This window comes from Triturus cristatus, chromosome 10 (assembly GCF_964204655.1).
Source record: "Triturus cristatus chromosome 10, aTriCri1.1, whole genome shotgun sequence".
Lineage (NCBI taxonomy): Eukaryota > Metazoa > Chordata > Amphibia > Caudata > Salamandridae > Triturus > Triturus cristatus.
The window spans coordinates 1,032,831,383-1,032,851,502 of NC_140593.1; the positions used below are offsets into that span (position 1 = coordinate 1,032,831,383).

The 20,120-nt window shown below is 43.6% G+C and overlaps 1 protein-coding gene across 1 annotated transcript in view; it reads right to left on the reverse strand.

Annotated features, from left to right (window-relative positions):
* UMOD (uromodulin) overlaps positions 1 to 20,120 on the reverse strand; it is a 256,077-nt gene that overhangs the window by 146,194 nt on the left and 89,763 nt on the right. Inside the window, exon 7 of the mRNA XM_085629081.1 lies at positions 5,064 to 5,244. Coding sequence (XP_085485207.1) covers positions 5,064 to 5,244 — 181 coding nt within the window. The remainder of the gene's footprint in view (positions 1 to 5,063; positions 5,245 to 20,120) is intronic.

Here is a 20,120-nt window from a genome sequence, read left to right on the forward strand (position 1 = left end):
TGCACATCATATTTTGCACATCGTACCTTGTATTTTGTATTTTGTATATTGCACCTAGTAATCAGGCCAATATTATCAAATATTGCATTTTTTGGGGTCTGGTGTATCTCTCATAGTGTGCCCCAAGGCTGATAATAATGAGTAAGCAGAAAACAAACTCAGGGAAAAGTGTGGTTGGCACACTAGATGCCTTCATCTTGAGGGCTGAATCTGCCCTCATTCATGAAATTCAAATGACAGAACGAAGGTTATCCCTCGATCCGCACTCCCCCATAGGTAGACTTTCCCTAACCCCTGCATTTTCTGACTCTTTGCCGGCACTAAACTAGGATGCCTCTTCAGCTAGGCTGAGCCATTGCCCCCATCCGCACCCTCAGCCATAATGTTAAACCCCGGTTCTTGCTCTTCTCAGGAGCATGAACCTACTCCTATGAAAATTAAGGAAACTACTAGAGGGCAGAAGGCTGGGGAATGTACCCCCTCTGCCTATTGGGGTAAACTACGTGCAGCTGAGAAACAAATTAAATCACTGGTTTACCCACAATACCACCATGGGCCACTGTGTACCCAAAAATATCCTTATGGCACGTAGGGTTAGTTGGATAGGGACCTCACGTAAATTGGACCCTGGAGATTGCGTTATCGTAAACGATGACAACCCCTTTACTGCTGGGCGCATTTTATCCAGGGACATTAGCCTCACTCCGCTTACCAGATCTGTTATCAAGGCTTTACCCTTGGGTTATTTTTACAAGTCTGCCCTCCACAGGGAAATGTCACATAATGGCCATAGGGTACGTCAACGAGGAGGTTGGTTAAATAACCCAGCTCCCAGGCAACAGCCTTTCGCCCTAGCCCATTTAGCTCCCGTCTCAGATGGGCAGTTATGTAGTACCCACACATTGGTGACAGATAACAGATTTGCAGATTTGGAGAACTGCAATTGACTTAGGGGCCCTGTTTCTCCCGGATCATTACCAGTTACACCTCTTCAGGCTCTAGGGGCAGTAGCCACGAGCCATACAGCTGTGAGGCCTAATAAGTTTTTATCTTGGAACATTGCTGGGCTGGCTAACAAGTTTCCAGATCCTCGTGGGTATGTTACGTGAAGCAATACACCATAATCAGTCTCCAAGAAACGTGGTTGGTGGACTGTGACTTTTTGTTGGTAGGCTACAAGGCATTCTTTGTCCCAGCCACTCCATCGGCAAGTGGTAGACCTAGGGGGTCTAGTTACTTATATTTCGATGGCCGTTGACTGTAAGTTGCAGGTGACCCCATCCACATACTTGGAAATCCTGGCATTGTCAGCAAGTAGGGGGGACACTAGATGGGGAATCTTTAACTTTTATAACTCGGCGGTTCGCCCGCATGAGGCGTGTAATATCACTAATCTGGGTGCATTGATAAAACAAACCATGGGTCCTATATTTTGTAACCTTTTGATTTCTGGTGATTTTAATATACACCCTTGCGGTAACCCCTCATTATCTTGCATCTCGGAGTTGGGCTGTCCTCGCATGAGGGGCTTTCATTTTGAACATCATCCTCAAAGGGAACTGTTGAACAATATGTTAAATCAACTAGATCTAGTGGTCACGATGTCCTTAACTGACCCTCATACCAAGTTCCCTGTACCAACGTTTAAAGGAACTGGAAGAGGATCATTCATTGACTTTATTTTAATTTCTTTGTCGCTACAATCCCTCTTCAATGGTTTTAACATTGTAGATAGTGAATTCAGTGACCATAACCCTTTATCAGTCTATATGTCGGGCCCACTATTGACAAAAACTAGGGAGGTTTCAAATAGGGGTACCCTAAAACCAACTGATGGAAAGCGTAGATTAAAAAGATTAAAATGGCCCCAGGTGTCTCCTGTTTTTTAATAAGGTGAAAACATCCTGTGCCCAGGAACTGAAATTATGTACATCTGAGAGGTCCACTCCCAATGAGATCCTAGGCGCCTACGAGGCAATAGCGCAAACAGTGGGGGAATTGTTAAGTGCTCCGGCTAGGGGCACTGTGTCACATGGCCCCAGATGGTTTGACGCCCACTGCTCCAAATCAGCTAAACGGTTGAGGGAAGCTCTGGCAGCAAGACCGAGAATCCAATCTGAGGTCTGTGGCTGCCGTAGGGAATATAAGTTAGCCCTGGCCAAACGTAAGGGTGCTCTGCAGGAAGATGCCTGGAAGGAGTTGATTGACTCTAGCACTCTGAGGAACAGTGCCAGGTTTTGGAGTGTTGTGAACGGACCCCTGTTTGATAAGGAAGGAGGGGCGGGCCTTGTGGCTCATATCACAGAGGAGGAGTGGGTATGCCACTTTAAAACTATGTTTGAATGCCCGCTTGAGCCTACTTGCAGAGAACCCCAGAATAGGAAGGATGCTGTGATAAGTTTTGACAGGAGTGAGATCCTGGAAGCGATTCAAGGGCTAACCATAAATAAAGCCCCAGGCCCAGACGGGATCCCCCCGGGTTTATTCAAATCGGAGCCCTTGTTCTGGGCTCCGATTCTTGAGTCCCTATTTAATGCCGCGGCTAAGGATGGGTGTCCTCAGTCTTGGGCTTCTTCAACCACAGTCCCAGTTTTTAAAAAGGGCAATAGAAACAGTACTCACTGTTACAGACCAATCTTGCTTATTGATTCAGTGGTCAAAGTGGTGGGTCGTGTCCTTTTACAGAGACTAACAAGCTGGGCGGATGAGAACAATATAATGTCGGACGTCCAGTATGGCTTCTGACCGGGGCGCTCCACTGTTGCTCAGTGTCTTAATCTATTTATGATACTGAATAAATACACTGTAGCACATTCTGGAACCATCCACCTTGCCTTCATGGACTTGTCATCTGCTTTTGACTGTGTAAACAGGGCTAAGCTATGGCAGTCCATGAGGGCAATGGGGGTGGAAAACAGCATTGTCAACTTTCTTGAGGACCTGCATTCATCGACCATAGCTAACGTCAGGTACTCTCAAGATCTGCAGGTAACAAGGGACTTCGAGATTAAGAAGGGAGTCCGACAGGGTTGCATTCTGGCACCTTTTTTATTTAATTTTTATACTAACGAATTAGAAAATGTGTGGAGGGCAACTGGAGCTGATTTCCCCTATGTAGGATGGCGGGGTGTCCCCGTCTTGCTTTACGCGGATGACGCCGTCCTATTATCCAGAACTGAACTGGGTCTACAAGCTCTCCTGGCTGCGTTCTCGGGTTTTGTCTATTAATAACTCAAAGTCCTATGTCATGAAAGTGGGGAAGCACATGAAGAGGAGCTTCCAGTTCAGAACTGGTAACAATAAGATTCCCCGTACAAATGTTTTTTCTTACTTAGGGGTCTTATTTGATGATCAACTTAAATGGGACCCATTAATTCAGAAAAAAAGGGGATCTGGTTCGGGCCAATGCAGCAATTTTTAATTTTGCCTCAAAAGTGGGGAAGAAACCGACTGGAGCTATGTTGCAAGTGTATCAAGCAAAAAGTCTAGCCATAGCATCCTATGGCAGTGAGATTTGGGGATACACTGCAACAGAACCCCTCCAGGTAGTGGAAAATGGGTTTCTAAAAAGATTATTATGTGTCCCCCGAGGAACCTCGAATATGGCGGTACATGAGGAACTGGGTGTCCCCTACCTAAGCGATACTCTTGCCTTGCGTCCTCTGATTTTCTGGCTAAAGTGTTGGTTAAATGAAGACCTAATCCTCACTCACTCGATCTTAAAAGAATGCCTGTCCCTAGATAATATGGCTCGTATTCCCTGGCTTAACTATATTAAAAGAGTGTTCGAATGGATTGGGCAGGGCATCTTATTTCTTAAAAACCAGATGTTATCGTAAGAAAGGATGTGGAATTAACTAAGTCTGCCTTTCTGAGCCGAAGGCATGCAGATCGGGATACAATAGAGGTTCAGAAACCGAGTGTCCGATCATACCTACCGCTTAAATCGACACCATTGTCAGAACCATATCTTATGGGGTCCTTGACGACACATGAAAAATTTCTTTTAAACAGGTTTCGGATGAACCTTTTCCACCTCCTGTTAGCAAGACCTAAGGGGGCTTCCAGAGGTCAAGTGCTAGCGTCCTGTGGATGCGACGGCAAGTCTCCTCAGGATTTGCTGCACTTTATGTTTTTTTGTAACTTGTATGAAGTCCCCAGGAGGCATTTTTTAGTTCCTATTTTAAAGAAATTAAATTTTAACAAAGTCAGACCAGCTCTTATGTACCTCCAATAGTTGAAGGATGATTGTATCATTTTTATAGCAGGGTTTTTAAAAGTATCTTTGAAATCTAGGCACTTTATGGACATGTAGAGTCTACTCTTTTAGACATGTTTTTAGATTATGTACAGTGAGGTAACGGAGTTTGTTTTTTAAATAATGTTAATATTTTGTTGTCTCTATGTATTGTACTTGTATAACTTTTATGGTTTTTCAAACAAAAACCGAATAAAGTTTATTGACTGACTGATTCTATGGATGACATCAACAGTAGAAGGAAGCCAAAAATCTGCTTCAGTGGAACAAACACAAGGATGTGGAGGAAAGCCTCTGAACCATTGATAAGGAGCAGCCGCAAGGTCCTCTTAAAGTTTATATTGAATACAATAAATCTATTTGAAAAAAAAGACAGCTAAAGATGTTTGTAGGCGAAAACTAAAAAATACATCTGATGTACTGAAAAGTCAATAAGTGATGCCAAATGTAAATATGTGTATTACAAGAATGTATATTTGTTTAGCTAGTAATAAGGCATTGCTCTAAAAATGTGTATCTCACGAGTCATATCCATTCGAAACCCTCAATGGTGATCACTGCATTTAATGTCGACCACCACCATTTTCTGTCTACGTACTGCCATTGTACTGTGTAAAAGCATATTTGATTGTCGCTGATAAGTACATACATTTATTAAGTAATCTACAAAAATAAACCAGTTCAACCATTCTGTCATTGCACCCCATTTCAACACATATTAGATGCAGTGATTTGTGCTCTTGCAAGTAACACATGATATATTGTGTTTATATTTGTGATACTCATTCAGAACTGAATTACTTACCATTTGGCCCTGTAAGTCTTAAAGTTGTATTCAAACCATCTGTAGTCAGGATCAGTGCGGGGTATAGTTGTGACACTTGAAATGTTTTGGTGTAACTGCCATTGGTGTTATAATCTCCAGAGAACAGAGGCGTTGAACTGTTAACGGGCCTCGAAAGTGTGAGGTCTAAGTAAAAAAATACCTGAAACAAAAAGATTTGGATCCTGAAATTAATGTAAATGAACAAATGTAAGATTTGTTATCCCAAATCCTGGCATACAAATGCTACACAAAATAATAAAAGCAGTTGTGTGCAACATTGTGGACCAAATGTAGTACCCTTTCAAGCACTGCAGCGAAGGAAGGCAACTTGCTGTGCTGTGTTGCAGAAAAGGGAGAGAGCAGATATGTGCCATATCTACTAAACTATCGTGCACGTCCGCTCAATCCTTGCACTGGTGCACTTAAGAAGCCTAGCACCAACACAGGCATCCTTGACCCATGGTTCAAGGGTGTCTGGGTATTTGCAGGATTATTTGTGTCCAGGAGGGGTTTCCTTCCTACACAAAAAACTTTCTATGTGTGCTGCAGAATACCGCACACACAGAAAGAGGAAAAAACAAGGAGCAATTAAGATATTTCTTATCCTTACATCTCTCTCAGGTATTTGCACCATTTTAGGGCAAACCTTGACTTTCTGCCTTTAGTAAATCTGGGTTTACACAACAATACATGGGTGGATGCATGGGAACAGCGGTTGTCCACCCATGGAATGCCTACACAATTTAGTGTGACACATTGCACAAAGCACTGCATTGCCTTTGTTTTTTCACAAAGCCACACAAGGCAACGTGTGGCTTTGTAAATCTTGACTAGCATTGTGTGTCATGGCTGTGCCAAAAACGAGCACAAACATGATGCAAAATGTTAGCATGTCTAGGCTTGAGTTTCTTCAGATTCCTTTGAATCTTTTCTAACAACATCCTGATTCACATCTGAGGTTGAATTTACATAATATTTCTAACTTCTCAGAAGTGACTGGATGGGTGCAAAAGGTATTGGGTCAAAAGATCTAATGCAAAAATTTCAAGAGGTATCTCAAGCAAAGATTTCAAAAGGTATTTCAAGCAAAGATTTCAAGCGATATTAAAAGAGAATCAAAAATATAGAGCACCAAAACAAATAGTAAATGAAGTGCAGCAAAATAAAGACTTTATTGATATTTTCAATACTTTTTTACCATTAAATCGTTTAATATACGTTTGAAACCGAATTAAAGAAAGCATTCTTTTAACTCCCCAAAAAATTAAAGAAGTAGAAAAGCTAATAAAAGGAGGAAACAGATGGCAGCACAGTTCAGAAGAAGGGTTACGTTAAACTTGGAAAGAGGGGAGAAACAGATTTGGGCATTAACAGGGAACACCCCGTGTAATGGTAAGTTCAGTCAGTGAAACATACAGGACCACGTTAACAAAGGTATTTTTGGCCATAAAACTAGACATAAGCCCAAAAATGCCTTTATTTATGTCCACCATTCAAAAATGCCTGTTTATCATAAATGGTTTTATTACTGTGTAATTCTATGCCACGTGTGCATAGAATCACATAGTATTAATCTGCTGGCATGGGTTGAGGAGTAGTCAGAAGAAGGTGTGGTTAGCTTTTTAACTTTACAACCGCAAACTTGTACATTTACAGTCATTCTCAAACTCCAATCCAACTGTTTCCCACCCTGGAAATGGTTGAATATTTATTTCTACCAATATAGTCTTATAAAGCGCACTCAACCTGGGGGTGTCAGTGAGCTGAACAAGAAACATAATGAAGTAAATATGCACAATCCCAAAAAACGCAGTAGAACATAAAATGGCCAAACTGGAAATACGAAACATGATGCAAGATCAACTTAAAACACAGGGTTGAAAGGGAAGGCAAAGGCTAAAAAATGGTTGACACTGTAGTGTGTGAGGCAAGAGGTTAAATAGCACTAGAGAGGAGAAGCCAGATAAAAACAAGAGGCAGTAAGTTTACTATAGCTAACTAGGCATAGTAGCAAGAATAAGAGAGAGATACAAAAGAAGATTTATGAAAAGGTGAAAAAGAGGGGAGAAATGAGTTAGAGAGGGGAGAGAAGGAGGAAAATTGTGGGAATAGGAACCATTAGTTGAGGGAAAGAAAGAAAAAATGACAATTGTCCAGATCATAAGTAGTTATTCAAACAGTTTTAGTTCAGATGAAAGTCAAATTAGAGGGTTTCAATATTTTTCCGACAATAAGAAGGGATACAGGAAGCCTGATGTTTAAGAGCAAGTTCCATATCGAGTTAGCGCTCCAAAGAAAAATTATTGATGCTCTTTTTGTGTGGAAATATTTGAATGCAAGCATGAGGCACTGCGGGAATCTCAAGTATTTGTGCTGCTGGCTTTTTTATAGAGGAGATGAAATAATACAACTTCTTGAGATGTAAACATTTACATGATCTACATGATTTAGTGTCCAGGATCATGTAAACTAAAAAAGGAGATGTCCCACTTTCTATGCAAAGTCCAGTTAAAACTGCTCTTTGCAGAATTAGATCTGATAGATGGATAGATATTACGGATTTGAAATAAAAATCTGTTTTTTGTCCTCCCACAACATCTATGGGACCAAAAAAATAACTATCCTTGAAAATATGGTCCTCAAACAGATAGTTGGCCTGAATACCAATAGACTGTATTTCAACAATAAATTCCAGAAAAATGAATTTGTAGCTCTTCACCACCTACCAACAAATGAGTCCATAGTGATCAAACAGGCAGAAAAAGGAGGGGGAATTCTCATAGTTCATAGTGAGGCTTATGATCAAGATTTACTTCCCCAACTAAATAATTAAGAACACAATCAGGGAATTCCATCTGACCATACAAGAAAGCTATCTCATAAAATTTGAGATAACCACAAGGGTGATGGGAGAAGGATAGATATGTCCTAAAGAATTTGAATGCCTTAATAAAATGATCCCTGGATACCCACAATGTACATCCCTACAATGTACATCCTTTACGAAAGTCCAGAGGAACCCTGAGAAACCACCTGGAAAGTCAATTATCTCAGCATGTGGCGCTCTGTTGGAGCCTGTAGCTTATTATGTGGCTTTTTTTCTAAAACTATTCGTACATTTGACTACTGCTTATGTCAGAGATTCTATGGATTTTATCAATAAAATGGAAAGAAGGAGTTATGAACATGAAACAGACATTCTAGTGACCTCGGACATAGAAGCTTTACACACAAATATCCCCCAGGATGAAGTAATTGCATTCATCAAAGCAGTTTTTTACTCAAGGACACTTCACTATAAAGTTCCAACGGTATTCATTGTTCACCCTTCATCTCTCTGCCTCAAGAACGATTTCTGTATTTTTGGCAACAAGCCTTTTTTTAGAGATATGGACTTGCGATGGCCTTCAGCTTCGCCCACGGGGCAGCCAACTTCTTCCTGTCCTGTTTCGAGAATATATGGATGTATGCAGAAAAGAATAAACCCTTCAATGTGAAGATTAAGACAATCAGGATATAGACAATTTCTTCATCCTGTGGGCTGATACTGAGGAACAACTTCAAATATTCTTTCAATGGTTGAATCAATGTACCATTGAAGAAATTGCACTTTTAAGGAGGATTATTTTGAGAATGTGAACATACTCTGCATAAAGCTAACCAAGAGAGGTTACCCAACAAAATTAGTCAAATGTACCATGAAAAGAGAGTATGACAGACATTATTAGAGCCAAAAGCAGGGCACAATAATAGCCCATTGACACATGTTCTAAAATATAATCCCAAAGCAAAAAGAAACAAACAGATTATTAAGAAACACTGCAAAATTCTTTCAAACTTCGAGTTGCCCAAGCCTCTATTTTATTTTAAATTAGGAAAATGTAGTGAAAGCTGATAGACTACACCAGAAAATAAACATCTCCAAATGCCTGAAATGTCTGGTATGTAAATTCACAAATGACAAAAACATTTTCACCTAAATGTATTTTGATCACTCAAACAGAACTTTCTTACTGCAACAAATGTGGTCAAAAGTCCTTGTGAGAAGGTATACATAGGCTACACCACACAGCCAGTAGAGTCCTGGATATTACAACATAGGTCAAGAATCAAATGCTGAACTCCAAGGACTCCATTAGTTTAACATTTGCAAGAGATGAATCACTCAGAAAATGATCTTGTTTGGTCAGTACTATATGTTGTACAAAAAGATAGGAGAGGGGTTTTGTATCTTCCAAATTAAAAACCAAAAAGCAAGAATGATCGAAAAAATTCATACCTTGAATATAGGTCTTAATGGTTTTGATGAAATGTGGTCTTTGATCTGTTAAAACAGGCATGCTCCCTGCATAATCAGTGAAATATCATGAATCGGTTTGCCTTCACTGTATACACGGAGGGTTTTTGTATTCAATGTTGGTCATCATTGTTTCAGGTTCCTACACAGAATTTTTAGTAATGGATTTTCAAATATGTTCAGTCTTGTAGACAATTATATGAGTTCCCTCACTATAGAGTATCATTTTTAAAATTGTTGTATATACAACATGCACCATGGGGGTTATATCTGTGTACCTTATAGATTCAATTTGCAGCTATCAATGGAGAATGTTGTCTTCTTCCAAAAACAGTTTCTTAGAAAAAGAGGTTTAGCTCCTTGGAGACCGAAAACCTGCTGTAAATGCAGGTAAGGTGAACAATGATAAAACCATGAAAATGTCTTGTGCAATTGTAAAACGTTTTAGATATAGCTTGATAAGCTAAGAACAAAGAAGGAAGTATACATTTTATGATGGCCGTCAGTAGCACACACCCATTCATTTGTCCACGCACTTCTCTGCCTACCTAGCGAGGATGCTTATCTTTCCAGTTCGGTGTGTCTCGCTTGGAAAGTAATGCCAACAACATTCAGGAGGGCTAGGAGGAGCCCCTGCTCCTAAGTTTTTCAAAGGGCCCCATACGTGGATAAGACACTTGACACTGGTCGTAAGTAATCCTTTAAGACGTCTTGTGTTGCTTGTACAAGATGCGTCTTATGTGTTCAGGGAGGAGTTTAATCTTTTGCATGCCATGTATTTGTGCCTTGCAGGATTTAGCATTCAGGGACCGGTGTACACATTGATGATTCCTGTTTACGCCTTGACAATCCCAGCATTCTAGAAATATCTGTTGGGTGACCAGTTAGATGTGAAATCACTTGCAGCTTTGGTACACATACATGATGGACTGCATTTCGAATATATACTTCATTGGTTAAAAGGAGTGATTTGGGGGCACAACCGTAGATGCATGTCACACACAGACTAGGCTTAACTACAACCACTAATTGTGATTTTACGGATATAGTCTGCATAGAATAAGCCACTGAAAGAGACTAAACCCCCACACTCAATGTATTGATTAGACTTATTATCGGTTATGATGTTAGATACACAGTTATTATGAGGCACCATGTATAAGAAAGGACTCAGTATATTTTCCCTTCACTATGGTTAGTCTCAGTTTGTGCACTTTATGAAGCTTTAAAAGTGACTTCAGATATTACTTGTGATACTGATTTTGTTTGCACAGACAACTCTCTTCTGTTTCCTTGGTCCTAAGGAGGCCACAAATGACCTGGGCCGAAACGCTTCAATTTTATTTATAAGGAGGAGCCTATTAATCAAAAATGTAATTTGAACAGACTGTGAACAAGGCGCAAAAAACATTTGAGAGATTGTTCTTTACAAGATTGCCTTGCTCACTAATCGACTACCTCCCAGTGGTTTGGATTTTGAAATAACAAATGTATTATCATAGAACTTAAACTAAGAGACAAGAAAATCACAGTGTTGTTTCTCTGTAATAATTGTTATGTAAAGTGCATGTCTAACTTTATGTGTATGTAAGTGTATTTATATGCATCAAGAAGTGGAAATCAAAAAGCTATTGGAGTAGAAAGTGAAGATGCAATTTTCAAATAATAATTCCGGAATGCACTTTGATTTAATATAATACACAAGCATTGCTTGAATCTTCGATCGTGACGGTGGTCGAAGCGCCATCATTGATTTCTAGTGAATTAGACATGATCCAATAGAAAAGTGTAAATATATTGGGGCATTATTTTCTCACTTTTGTACCCATTTATGGCCATTGCATACTTGGTGGTGCTCAATTTACTGCAGCAAAGTGCTGGAGTAACTCCCCTTCCGGGTTAGAAAGGTAACACATTAGCTCTGTACTTGGGGGAGGTGTAGGGTGTGAGTTTCTCCATTAGAAGGATTTTTTCTCTCTGGATTAAAAAAGAAAAGAAAAGAATGTGCATTTGCACAGCAGGATTCAATTCTCTAGTGCTTAATTATCACTATGTGCAATTATCCCTTAGGAGAAATGGGAGTCCATGGGAAATGTCACATAACATTCCCAAGAGTCCACATGGAACTCTGCACCTGGTGCATCTTTCCTGTTCCTGTTGTCACTTCCAAATAAAAGAACAGTAGAGTAAAATAAATATTCATATGTATAATGGAAAAAAGCTTTTGCTGGGCACATGAAGAAGCATAGTGATATGAAACTGCACTGAGAAGAGCAAAAAATAAGAAATAATTGGAGGATTTAAGCAAAGGATGCTTATTTAAAAAAACGTTTTCTCAGAAATAGAAGTTTGTGACAGGATGTTATATTAAGGTAACTCAAAGCAGTATTTACAGATGGTGTAAAAAATTTTACGTAGATGATTGTGATGGTGAGGAAAATCTGTGTGGGTTAATCAAAACACATTACAGTTTAAATTGTTCACAAAAGACATTCACTATTCAGCTGAATACAATATTTAATAGCTACTTGAGGATTCTCTTTAGCAGAGGTTTGTGATCCCCCCGTTGCAGTGTGACGTAGAGATGCTTACCATACAGCAAAACAGATTCCTTCATTACCGCCAGGTCCCTTATCTCCTCGTCCCATTCATTTACATATTGGAGATGACCATCTCCATGACAGAAAAAAAGACAGAAGAATGCTGGTACACTAACCCCGCCCCTCCCACTGGGAGTATATATATCATCCTAACCCAGCATTCACCGTGTTCTTTTGTTCTGTCTTCTGACAGAAATGGATGTGAAGTTTGCTCTTACCTGCTGTTAGCTTCTGGGATGTCTCGTCGGGCTGCTGGGCTGTCCTCTACATCCCTGAAGTATTCTTTGCTGTCTCGTCGAGCTGCTGGGCTTCTCAACGTCCTGTTCTGCAGTCTCCTGGCCTGCCGGGCTTGTCGGGAGCCGCATTGTTGGGCGGCCGGTCCTTTGTGGCTGGGGTGCTGCTCATCCCGGGCTTTTCTGGGTTGAAGGCCACGTCTTCCTGTGGCTGGGCCGGTCCTGGAGACTCGCTGATGATGCTGTTTGCGACACCGCGGGCGTTCTTGGTGAGGCCCCTGGTGTTCCTGGATGCCGGTTGTAGCTGTAAGGTTCGGTTTTCCTCCATGGACGCTGCATGGAAGCCTGGGGGTGCCGTTGCTCCTGGTTTTGCCTCTGTTGACTCGGCTCTCATTGTTGGATGGCGTCTGGGCTGGTGGTTGGGGGTCAGTCTTTGTGTATTGGAGTTTGTCTGTCCCCGTGGTAAGTAGCGCATAACGGTTTATTTTTCCTATGCTGTGTCTGGTGGCAGTTTACCGCTAGCTCCTGGTAGCTACTTGTGTTTGTCTGCTTGCCTACGGCGGCCCACAGGGAGCCTGGGTCATATTCCCATATGGTCTTTCATTTCTCCCTCAGAGTCTGGTGGCGTGGTGGACTAATGCTTCCGCAGCATGGGCCTGTGTTTGGCCTCACGGTCGGGAGTTCGACTCCTGGTGGGTCCTCTCTGCCTTTCATCCTTCTGAGTTTGGTCTGATGAGTAACTCTGAGATGGATAAAGGTAGTACATTTGTTATTCAGTGCCAGGATACCTTTGGGTGACCTTGCGCTTTGCTGCTACATATGTTATACACGTGGGAGTCTCTGTGTGTGCCATTCGCCGTTGTGCTTGGATTCGTGGCCATGTCTTGCCTGATGTTTTTTTCTAGGTTGCAGGGGTTCTTCTACTTTTGGTGTCCTTCTCTTCCTACCTTGTGGAGTCACTGTGGCCTGGTGGTTGTGGTCATATAATCTTTTCCGTTGGTCTGTGTTTCACTCTCTTGTGTTTCACTGTCTGTGTTGGCTGTCTGCAGGGGGTTGGGTTGTGAATTCAGATTGCACCGTTTCCCCTCGTGCCAACTGCTGCTGTCCTGTATATTTCTATGTGTATGTGCCCATCTGTGCTGCTTGTTGTCTGCTGTTGCACTTTGAATGGTCTTGGTGCTGGGGCGGCTGTTGTTCGCGCCTCAGGGTCGCTGCCGGTTCCTAGGCTTCTGGTGTTCCCTGGGTTGCGTGTTTTCTGCTCTGGTACCCTGCTGTGCGTTTCTTCTGCCTTTGTCCCCTTTGCTTCTGCGTCTCTTTGTGACAAGGTGTCATGCGTTGGAGTCTGTCCTGGTCTTCGGGTGACACTGCCCTGTTGTTTTGGTGCTGGTTTGTTGCCTGCTGGCGGTCCCTGTCAGGGTGTTCCGCTGGGCGTGCCTTGGCTTGGCCGGTCTGGTCCTTGGGGTTCCTGGCTGTTCCTTCTTTGCCTCCCTGTTCCTGCGATGTGCTGTTGTCTTGTACTTCGCTCGGGCCCTGACGCCTGGTCCTGTGCGGTTTCACTCCGCGGCTTCTGTAGCTGCGTGCTTCCCCTGCTGCACCCTGTGTGTACTCCTGGTTTGGGTCCTGTACAGCCTGGGGAGGCTGGGTTTGGCCTAGTGTTGGTTCTGGCTTAGAGTGGCGTGGGTGGCTTGTCCTCTGCCATTGCGCTGCTTTGGTGGGCTTCTTGGCTTCGGTGGGTCATGCTCGCGCCCTTCGCCTCTGGTCTGGCTTTTCCTGGCTCCTGATTCTGTCAGTGGTGCTGCTCGTCTGTGGCTGCTCCTGCTGCGGCTCCCTGTCTGCTGGATACTCTGTCTGTTGCCTGTGTCCTCCTGTTTTACGGCTGGTTCTGGTGTTCGGCCCCTGCTCCCTTCCGGTCGCATTCCCGCTCTGTGCACTTCCTGCGGTGGTTGTGTCTTTGGGGCTGGGTGGGCCATGCTTGGTGCCTGCCTCGTTTCCCGGGTGCTGTTGGCCTCGGCTGTGCTTCCGCTGGCCTGCAGTGTTCATCTCCAGCTTGATTCTCCGGGGGGGGGGGGGCGTGTTCTTCTTCCTGCCTGGTCCTGTTTCTTTTAGCCAGAGTTGGGCCACGTTTTATTTTTCCCCGTGGTCGTGTTGTTCCAGGGACCATTTTCCGGTTGCTCCTGGTCTGCGGGCTTGCGGCTGCCTCTGCTTGGTCTCCGGCTGTGCCTCCTTGTGGTCTCCGGTAGCCTTTGGCCTTTCCTCCGTGTTGGCACTTGGGTGCCTGGTTGCATCCTGGTGGCATATCCTCCTGGATGTGCTGGTGCTGTCTGCTCGGGGTTGCCCGGTTGCTCGCTTGCACTGGTCCCTCTACGGTCGGGTTCTGGTTCTTGCATGTGTGGTGTGTTCCTGCCGTTGTGGACTCTTGGCTCCAGCTCAGCCTGTTTTGGTCTGTCTCCCACTTCTGTCTTCCCTGCTTGCCTGCTGCCTCTGGTAGTGTCGGTCAGGAGGCGTGCCTGGCTGCTGGTCCCCTGGTCCTCTGGGGGTCTGCAGCTTGTTTTGAGGAGGTCTGGTGGCTTGTTGCCTTGCTTCCTTGCCTGCGCCTTCTCTCCTCTGTTCTCGGTGGTTCGGCTGGGGTGGTCCTGGTTCATGCCTGATTGTGGTGTCCGCCCGGGTGTTGTGGGTGCTGGGGGCTTCCTTTGGGTAGCTGTCCTTTCCGGCTTCGCCTGTAGTGCTATCCCCGGGGCTTATTGTTCTCTGCCTTCTGGTTTTGTCCTTGTGGCTGCTCGTGGTTCTACCCTTTTGTGGACTCTTTGGGTCTCTTTTCCCATGTGGGATGCTGGGGCCTGGTGTCGTCCATGTTCTCGGCCCTTGCTGTTCCGGGTCTTTGTGCTGTTGCCTTGTTGGTTGTGGCCGTGCACGTTCCGCTGTTTTCTGTGCAGGGGCTCTCTGCGCCCTTCCGGCCTTTGCTTGCCTGTGCTCTGTTGGGGTCCTCCCCTCTTTGGCCTTCCACGTGTGTTTTGGGCCTTCGGGTCCTTCTGGTCGGGCTGTTTGCTTGGATTCGGCTCTGGGTTAACGGCTGCTTGTATTTTGTTGCGTTTTCTGCCATGGGGATTTCTCTCCTGCTTCTGCCTTCCCCTGCTGAGTGCTGGGCCTTGGGGTTTGGTTTGCCTGTTCTTCTTCTGCCCTGGCTTCTGTTGCCTCTGTGGCCGGACTGGTTTTGGGAGTCCTTCCCCTCGGGGTTGGTGTTTCCCGGCTGTGGTGTTTGGGCCTGTCCGATTCCTTCCGGGCCCCTGGGGGCTCCGGTTGTTGGGCTCAGGTCTTTGCTGGCCTTTGTGTTGTTGGTCCTGCCTTCTGCCTGGTCTGTTTGGGTTCCTCTCTGCCTGGCTTGTTCTTTCGGTGGTCTTTGGTTGGGTTTGTCCGCTGCTGCTGCAGTTGGCTCCCTTGTGGTTCCCTTGATCTGGTCATGGGTTCTCTGGATCGTTTGGTGGGCTACCTGTTCAGTTTGGGGCCTGTTGCGCCTCTTCTCGGGTGGTTGGTGTGTGCTTCTCCGGGCTGTGGCTTCCTGCTCCTGTCTCCCCGGGTTTGCTGTTGGGGTTTTCTGCTGGGGCTGTGTTCTTTGGGTCATGCGCACCCTCCTGTTCCCCTTTCTTCTTTCTTTTCCGGGTACCTTGGCTTTCCATCTTGGCGTGTCCCTGGGCTCTCTCACCTTCCGGGCTGTGTGCTGGTCGGCTGTCGTGGCTGGTGCTGGTCTCTTTTTTACCTGGGGCCTGGTGCTCTTCTGTGGGATTCCGGGGGCTGTTGTCCTCTGGGCTCTCTGGTGCCGGGTTGTGCTGGTTGCCTCCAGGGGGAGGGGTTGCTTGGGCCTGGCCGTTTGCTTCCCTCCTCTTCTGGTTTGGTCCTGCCCTTGGTGGGCTTCTTGGCCTTTTTTTGCCCTCTGCGCGCCCTTGGTCTTCTTTTGCCGGGGCTTCATTTTCTCGGGCCCCCTGTGGCCTTTTCTTGGGGTTCCCTTTCGATGCCTGTTTTCGGCTGGCGTGGGTTGTCTGTGCTTTGGTCTGGTTCCTGTTGCCCGGTTTTGGCTTGATGGCCCGTTGACTCTTTGGTCTTCTTTGGGTGGCCTCCTTGCTGTTTTTGTTCTTGGCTGCCTCGGTAGGTTGTGGTGTCCGTTCTCTCCACTTGCCTTGTTTGCTGTGGGGTGTTCCTGCTGTGGGCTGGTTTGGCCTCTGTGGTTATCAGCCTCCTCGTCTGGCTGGTCTCCCGTTGTTTTGTTGGGTGGCTGCCTTGGTGCGGTTTCCTGGGTTGGCTTCTGTTTTTTTGGGAAGGCCGGCTTTTCTCCTTTGGTATTCTCCAATATGTAAATGAATGGGACGAGGACATAAGGGACCTGGGGGTAATGCTCTATTACTTACGGTAATCTTCATTACTCCGGGTCCCATTGTCCTCGTCCCATTCATACGCCCGCCCTCCCTCCCGGATGGCCGGCCTTCCTGTCGGGGGCTTGGTGGTTCAGGGTGAATGCTGGGTTAGGACGAAATATATACTCCCAGTGGGAGGGACGGGTTGGTGTACCAGCATTCTTCTGTCTTTTTTTCTGTCATGGAGATGGTCATTTCCAACATGTAAATGAATGGGACGAGGACAACGGGACCCAGATTGATTAAGATTACCGGTAAGTAATAGAGCATTAACACATTAACAAATAAGAGAGGTTGGTTTGAGTGTGGTTTGTCCCAATGTTAAAGATGTATGTCATCAGAAATATAGAAAGAGATTATTTGTTCATGTAATAGGTCGCTGAGTATTTCAACATCAAGTTTGAAAAGACGAGGCCCAATTGACTACAGTAGGTGCTGAGGGAGTTTCCAATTTTGACCATTGTGTTCAAGATATTATTTGGGTCACTTTAGGACACTGCCGTCATAGACCATCCCGACTTTTAGCATGTGCACAAAGATGTTGAGATGCACAGTGTTAAAAGCTCACAAAAGGCTCCATAACATGAGTGGCCAGGAATCTCTATTATTGGAGATCTATAATATAACACTAACAAACCAAAGAATGGTAGATTATCTCCTATAGCCAGGTCTGATGCCTGATTGGAAGTCATCCAATAGTATGTGAATAGTAATGCAGCTATTTAATGGGTCATTCTCACACCCATCTAATATTTTTTATTTAAAAATGGATATCTATGAATATTTGATTAAGTCATGCATGGAGGGTGTGGTATAAAAGAATGTATAATCTGGAGCCAGTGAGCTATAGGGACATCTCAAAGTTCTTTTACCAATTTAGGCAGAACAGGATCAGAGGAGAATTGTGAAGCTTTGGATTCTTTAATTTCGTTCCTAATGTCTTTTTGAATGATTGTTAGCAAGCACTCTTGAAGACTGATAGGTGTTACTTTCAGTGATCTTTAGACTTTGCCTTTGAAACAGCTTGCAACAGGATTACATTTAGAGTAACGAAGCAGGTTGTTTTTCAGTTATGGAGAAATTATCATTTATAATATTAAAAAGCTCCTTTATGTGACTTTTGGCTTATGATATTTGGATTTCAGTGTGCAGATTTGACCTTTTAGAAACTCTTTTTGTCCCTATTTATTTCATTTCAGGGTTTAATCAGGTTATACGAGCTAGGACATTTCCTCCATCTGAATTCTGCAGGTCTAAATATTTTGTGTCTGATTACATTAATTTTGGAGGCAGTGTGCTGATTTTTTTGGACCAGACGTGCAAGATTGACAAGGATGGGGTAAATGTAATTATCATAATTCTCAACAAACATTATTGGATTGTAGTGCCCTGATGAATGTATTTTGATATAAGAGGTGAAGAAGGCCAGAAACTGGCATTTAAGTTTCTGTGTTCTCTTAATGATATTTCATATTTATTCAGTTGGATCTTAGCTGTTAATCAAAAAATATTTGTGGTGGTGATAAGCCCAGTTATAAGGTATAGGATCAGGTGAGTGAAATAATTCTTTCTTAGCAATATTAAGGCCCAGAATTAATCATTCTTGTGAATAGATATAGTGCAGTGTTGAGACAGATGAGTTTCAGAGACAAAAATTTCAAGGGAGGAAATTATATGGTTCTCTTTATCCCAGTGAAGGTAGATATATGCGACGAATATATTTCTCTGAGGCAAGTTTGTTATTTTTCAACATCAACATCTCATCCAAAAATGTGTTGGTATTCCCAGGAGGGTGACATTGTATGTTGATCTTAACTGGTCTTGCATTTTGGGAAAGCAACGCCAACAGAAAAGACTTCAAAGGCGTTCATCATATTTAACAATCTTACACCGCAAATAGTTTGTAAGTTTAAGGGCTACCCCTCCTCTTCTTTTCTGCTCTGGTCTGAATTTTTATCCGTTATAAGACAAACAGGTGGTTCTATGTCTCTTCTTTCTACCTTTCTTTTATACAAGTTGTTTCAGTCCTTGCTTTTGCAGCTATCAGATTTTCCCATTGTCAGGATTTTTAATTATTCTAAATGTACATACAATTCTTCGTCGATGTTAATCCCAAGCGGGGTCTTTGTTCTTAATCGAATAATATATCTTGACTCCATCTGACGAAGTTTCCGAATTCTGTCTCCACCTCGCTCGTTATTCAATATTGTGTGGATGCCAAAGAAACTCATTGATTTCCAATCACCGTTTTGGCATGCTATCATGTGTTTAGCCGTGGCATATGTTGTGACTTTATTCTTTACCGCTCTTACATGTTCAAGTATCCTCTTTTTCAACATTCAGATTGTACTTTCGACATGTTGCATGCCACATTTACACTTGATGACGTATATAACAAATTTGGTGGTGCAATTGATTTTTTGATTGATCTCTATTGTTTTTCCCTCAAAGTCTTGTACATTTTTCCGATTCTCTCGAATTTTGCACGCTTTGCAAGTATTGCATTTAACAAAGCGTTTTTGCTGTTCTTGGAGCCAATTTGTTGCAATCTCTTCCTGGAAGTGGCTCTTTACAACCAAATCTTTTATTGATTTTTCTCTCCTGTATATTACTAATGGTCTTGATCCTAAAAGCGAACCAATATCTGGGTCATTTGCAATTAGATGCCAGTATTTTTTAAGCTTATTGATGATAATCCCATTCTCTTTGCTATATGTGATGATACATATAGGTGCTTCTTGTTCTTTCAAACTTCCTGCTTGTTTTTCTTTTTTCGTAACCAAGGTTTCAGTTTGTGATTTCTTTCAAATTTTGTGTCTACCTCTCCTCAGTGTTGTTTCTTTGTAGCCCCTAGATCTCAATCTTATTGTTGTTTCCACAATATTCTCTTCCACATTATTTTCTTTGGTGTCCACATCATTTTCTAAGGTGTCCCTTTCTGCACCAAAACAATCCTGCCTGCAATGCCCGCACCCTTGCACCATAGTCCAAGGTACCTGTGTTGGGCTAGGCAGCAGTGGCGTAACAAAACTTGAGGGGGCCCGCTGCAAAGTTCTCAGAGGGGTGCTCTACATGCTCTGAACCCAGTCAGGAGCTTTAAGGTCAGGGACCGCACAGCCCATGCACTGTGCTGGAAGTGGCTCCTTGGAGCTCGGGGGCCCTCCACACCATGGGTGCTGAGGGGGCTATTGTTACACCACTGGCTAAACACCCAGGATTAAAGTGGTTTGTGGGATAGGTGATAGTGTGACCATGTATTACAAGGAATAAAGTACCCGCTGCTGTAGATGATAAAGATATTGTAAGTCACCTTCGGCCTTTTCTGCTATATGGTCATAGAACTCCTCCATGAGTTGCAATATACTTATAATGTAAGGCAGGGGCTACTTTATCCTATAAAGTACCTCCACCAGTTTAACTATTGCTTAATGTATGCCGCTCTGAGGAAATATGAATTTTATGATCAAATATGTCCCCTATCTTAGACCCCAACGGCTCCA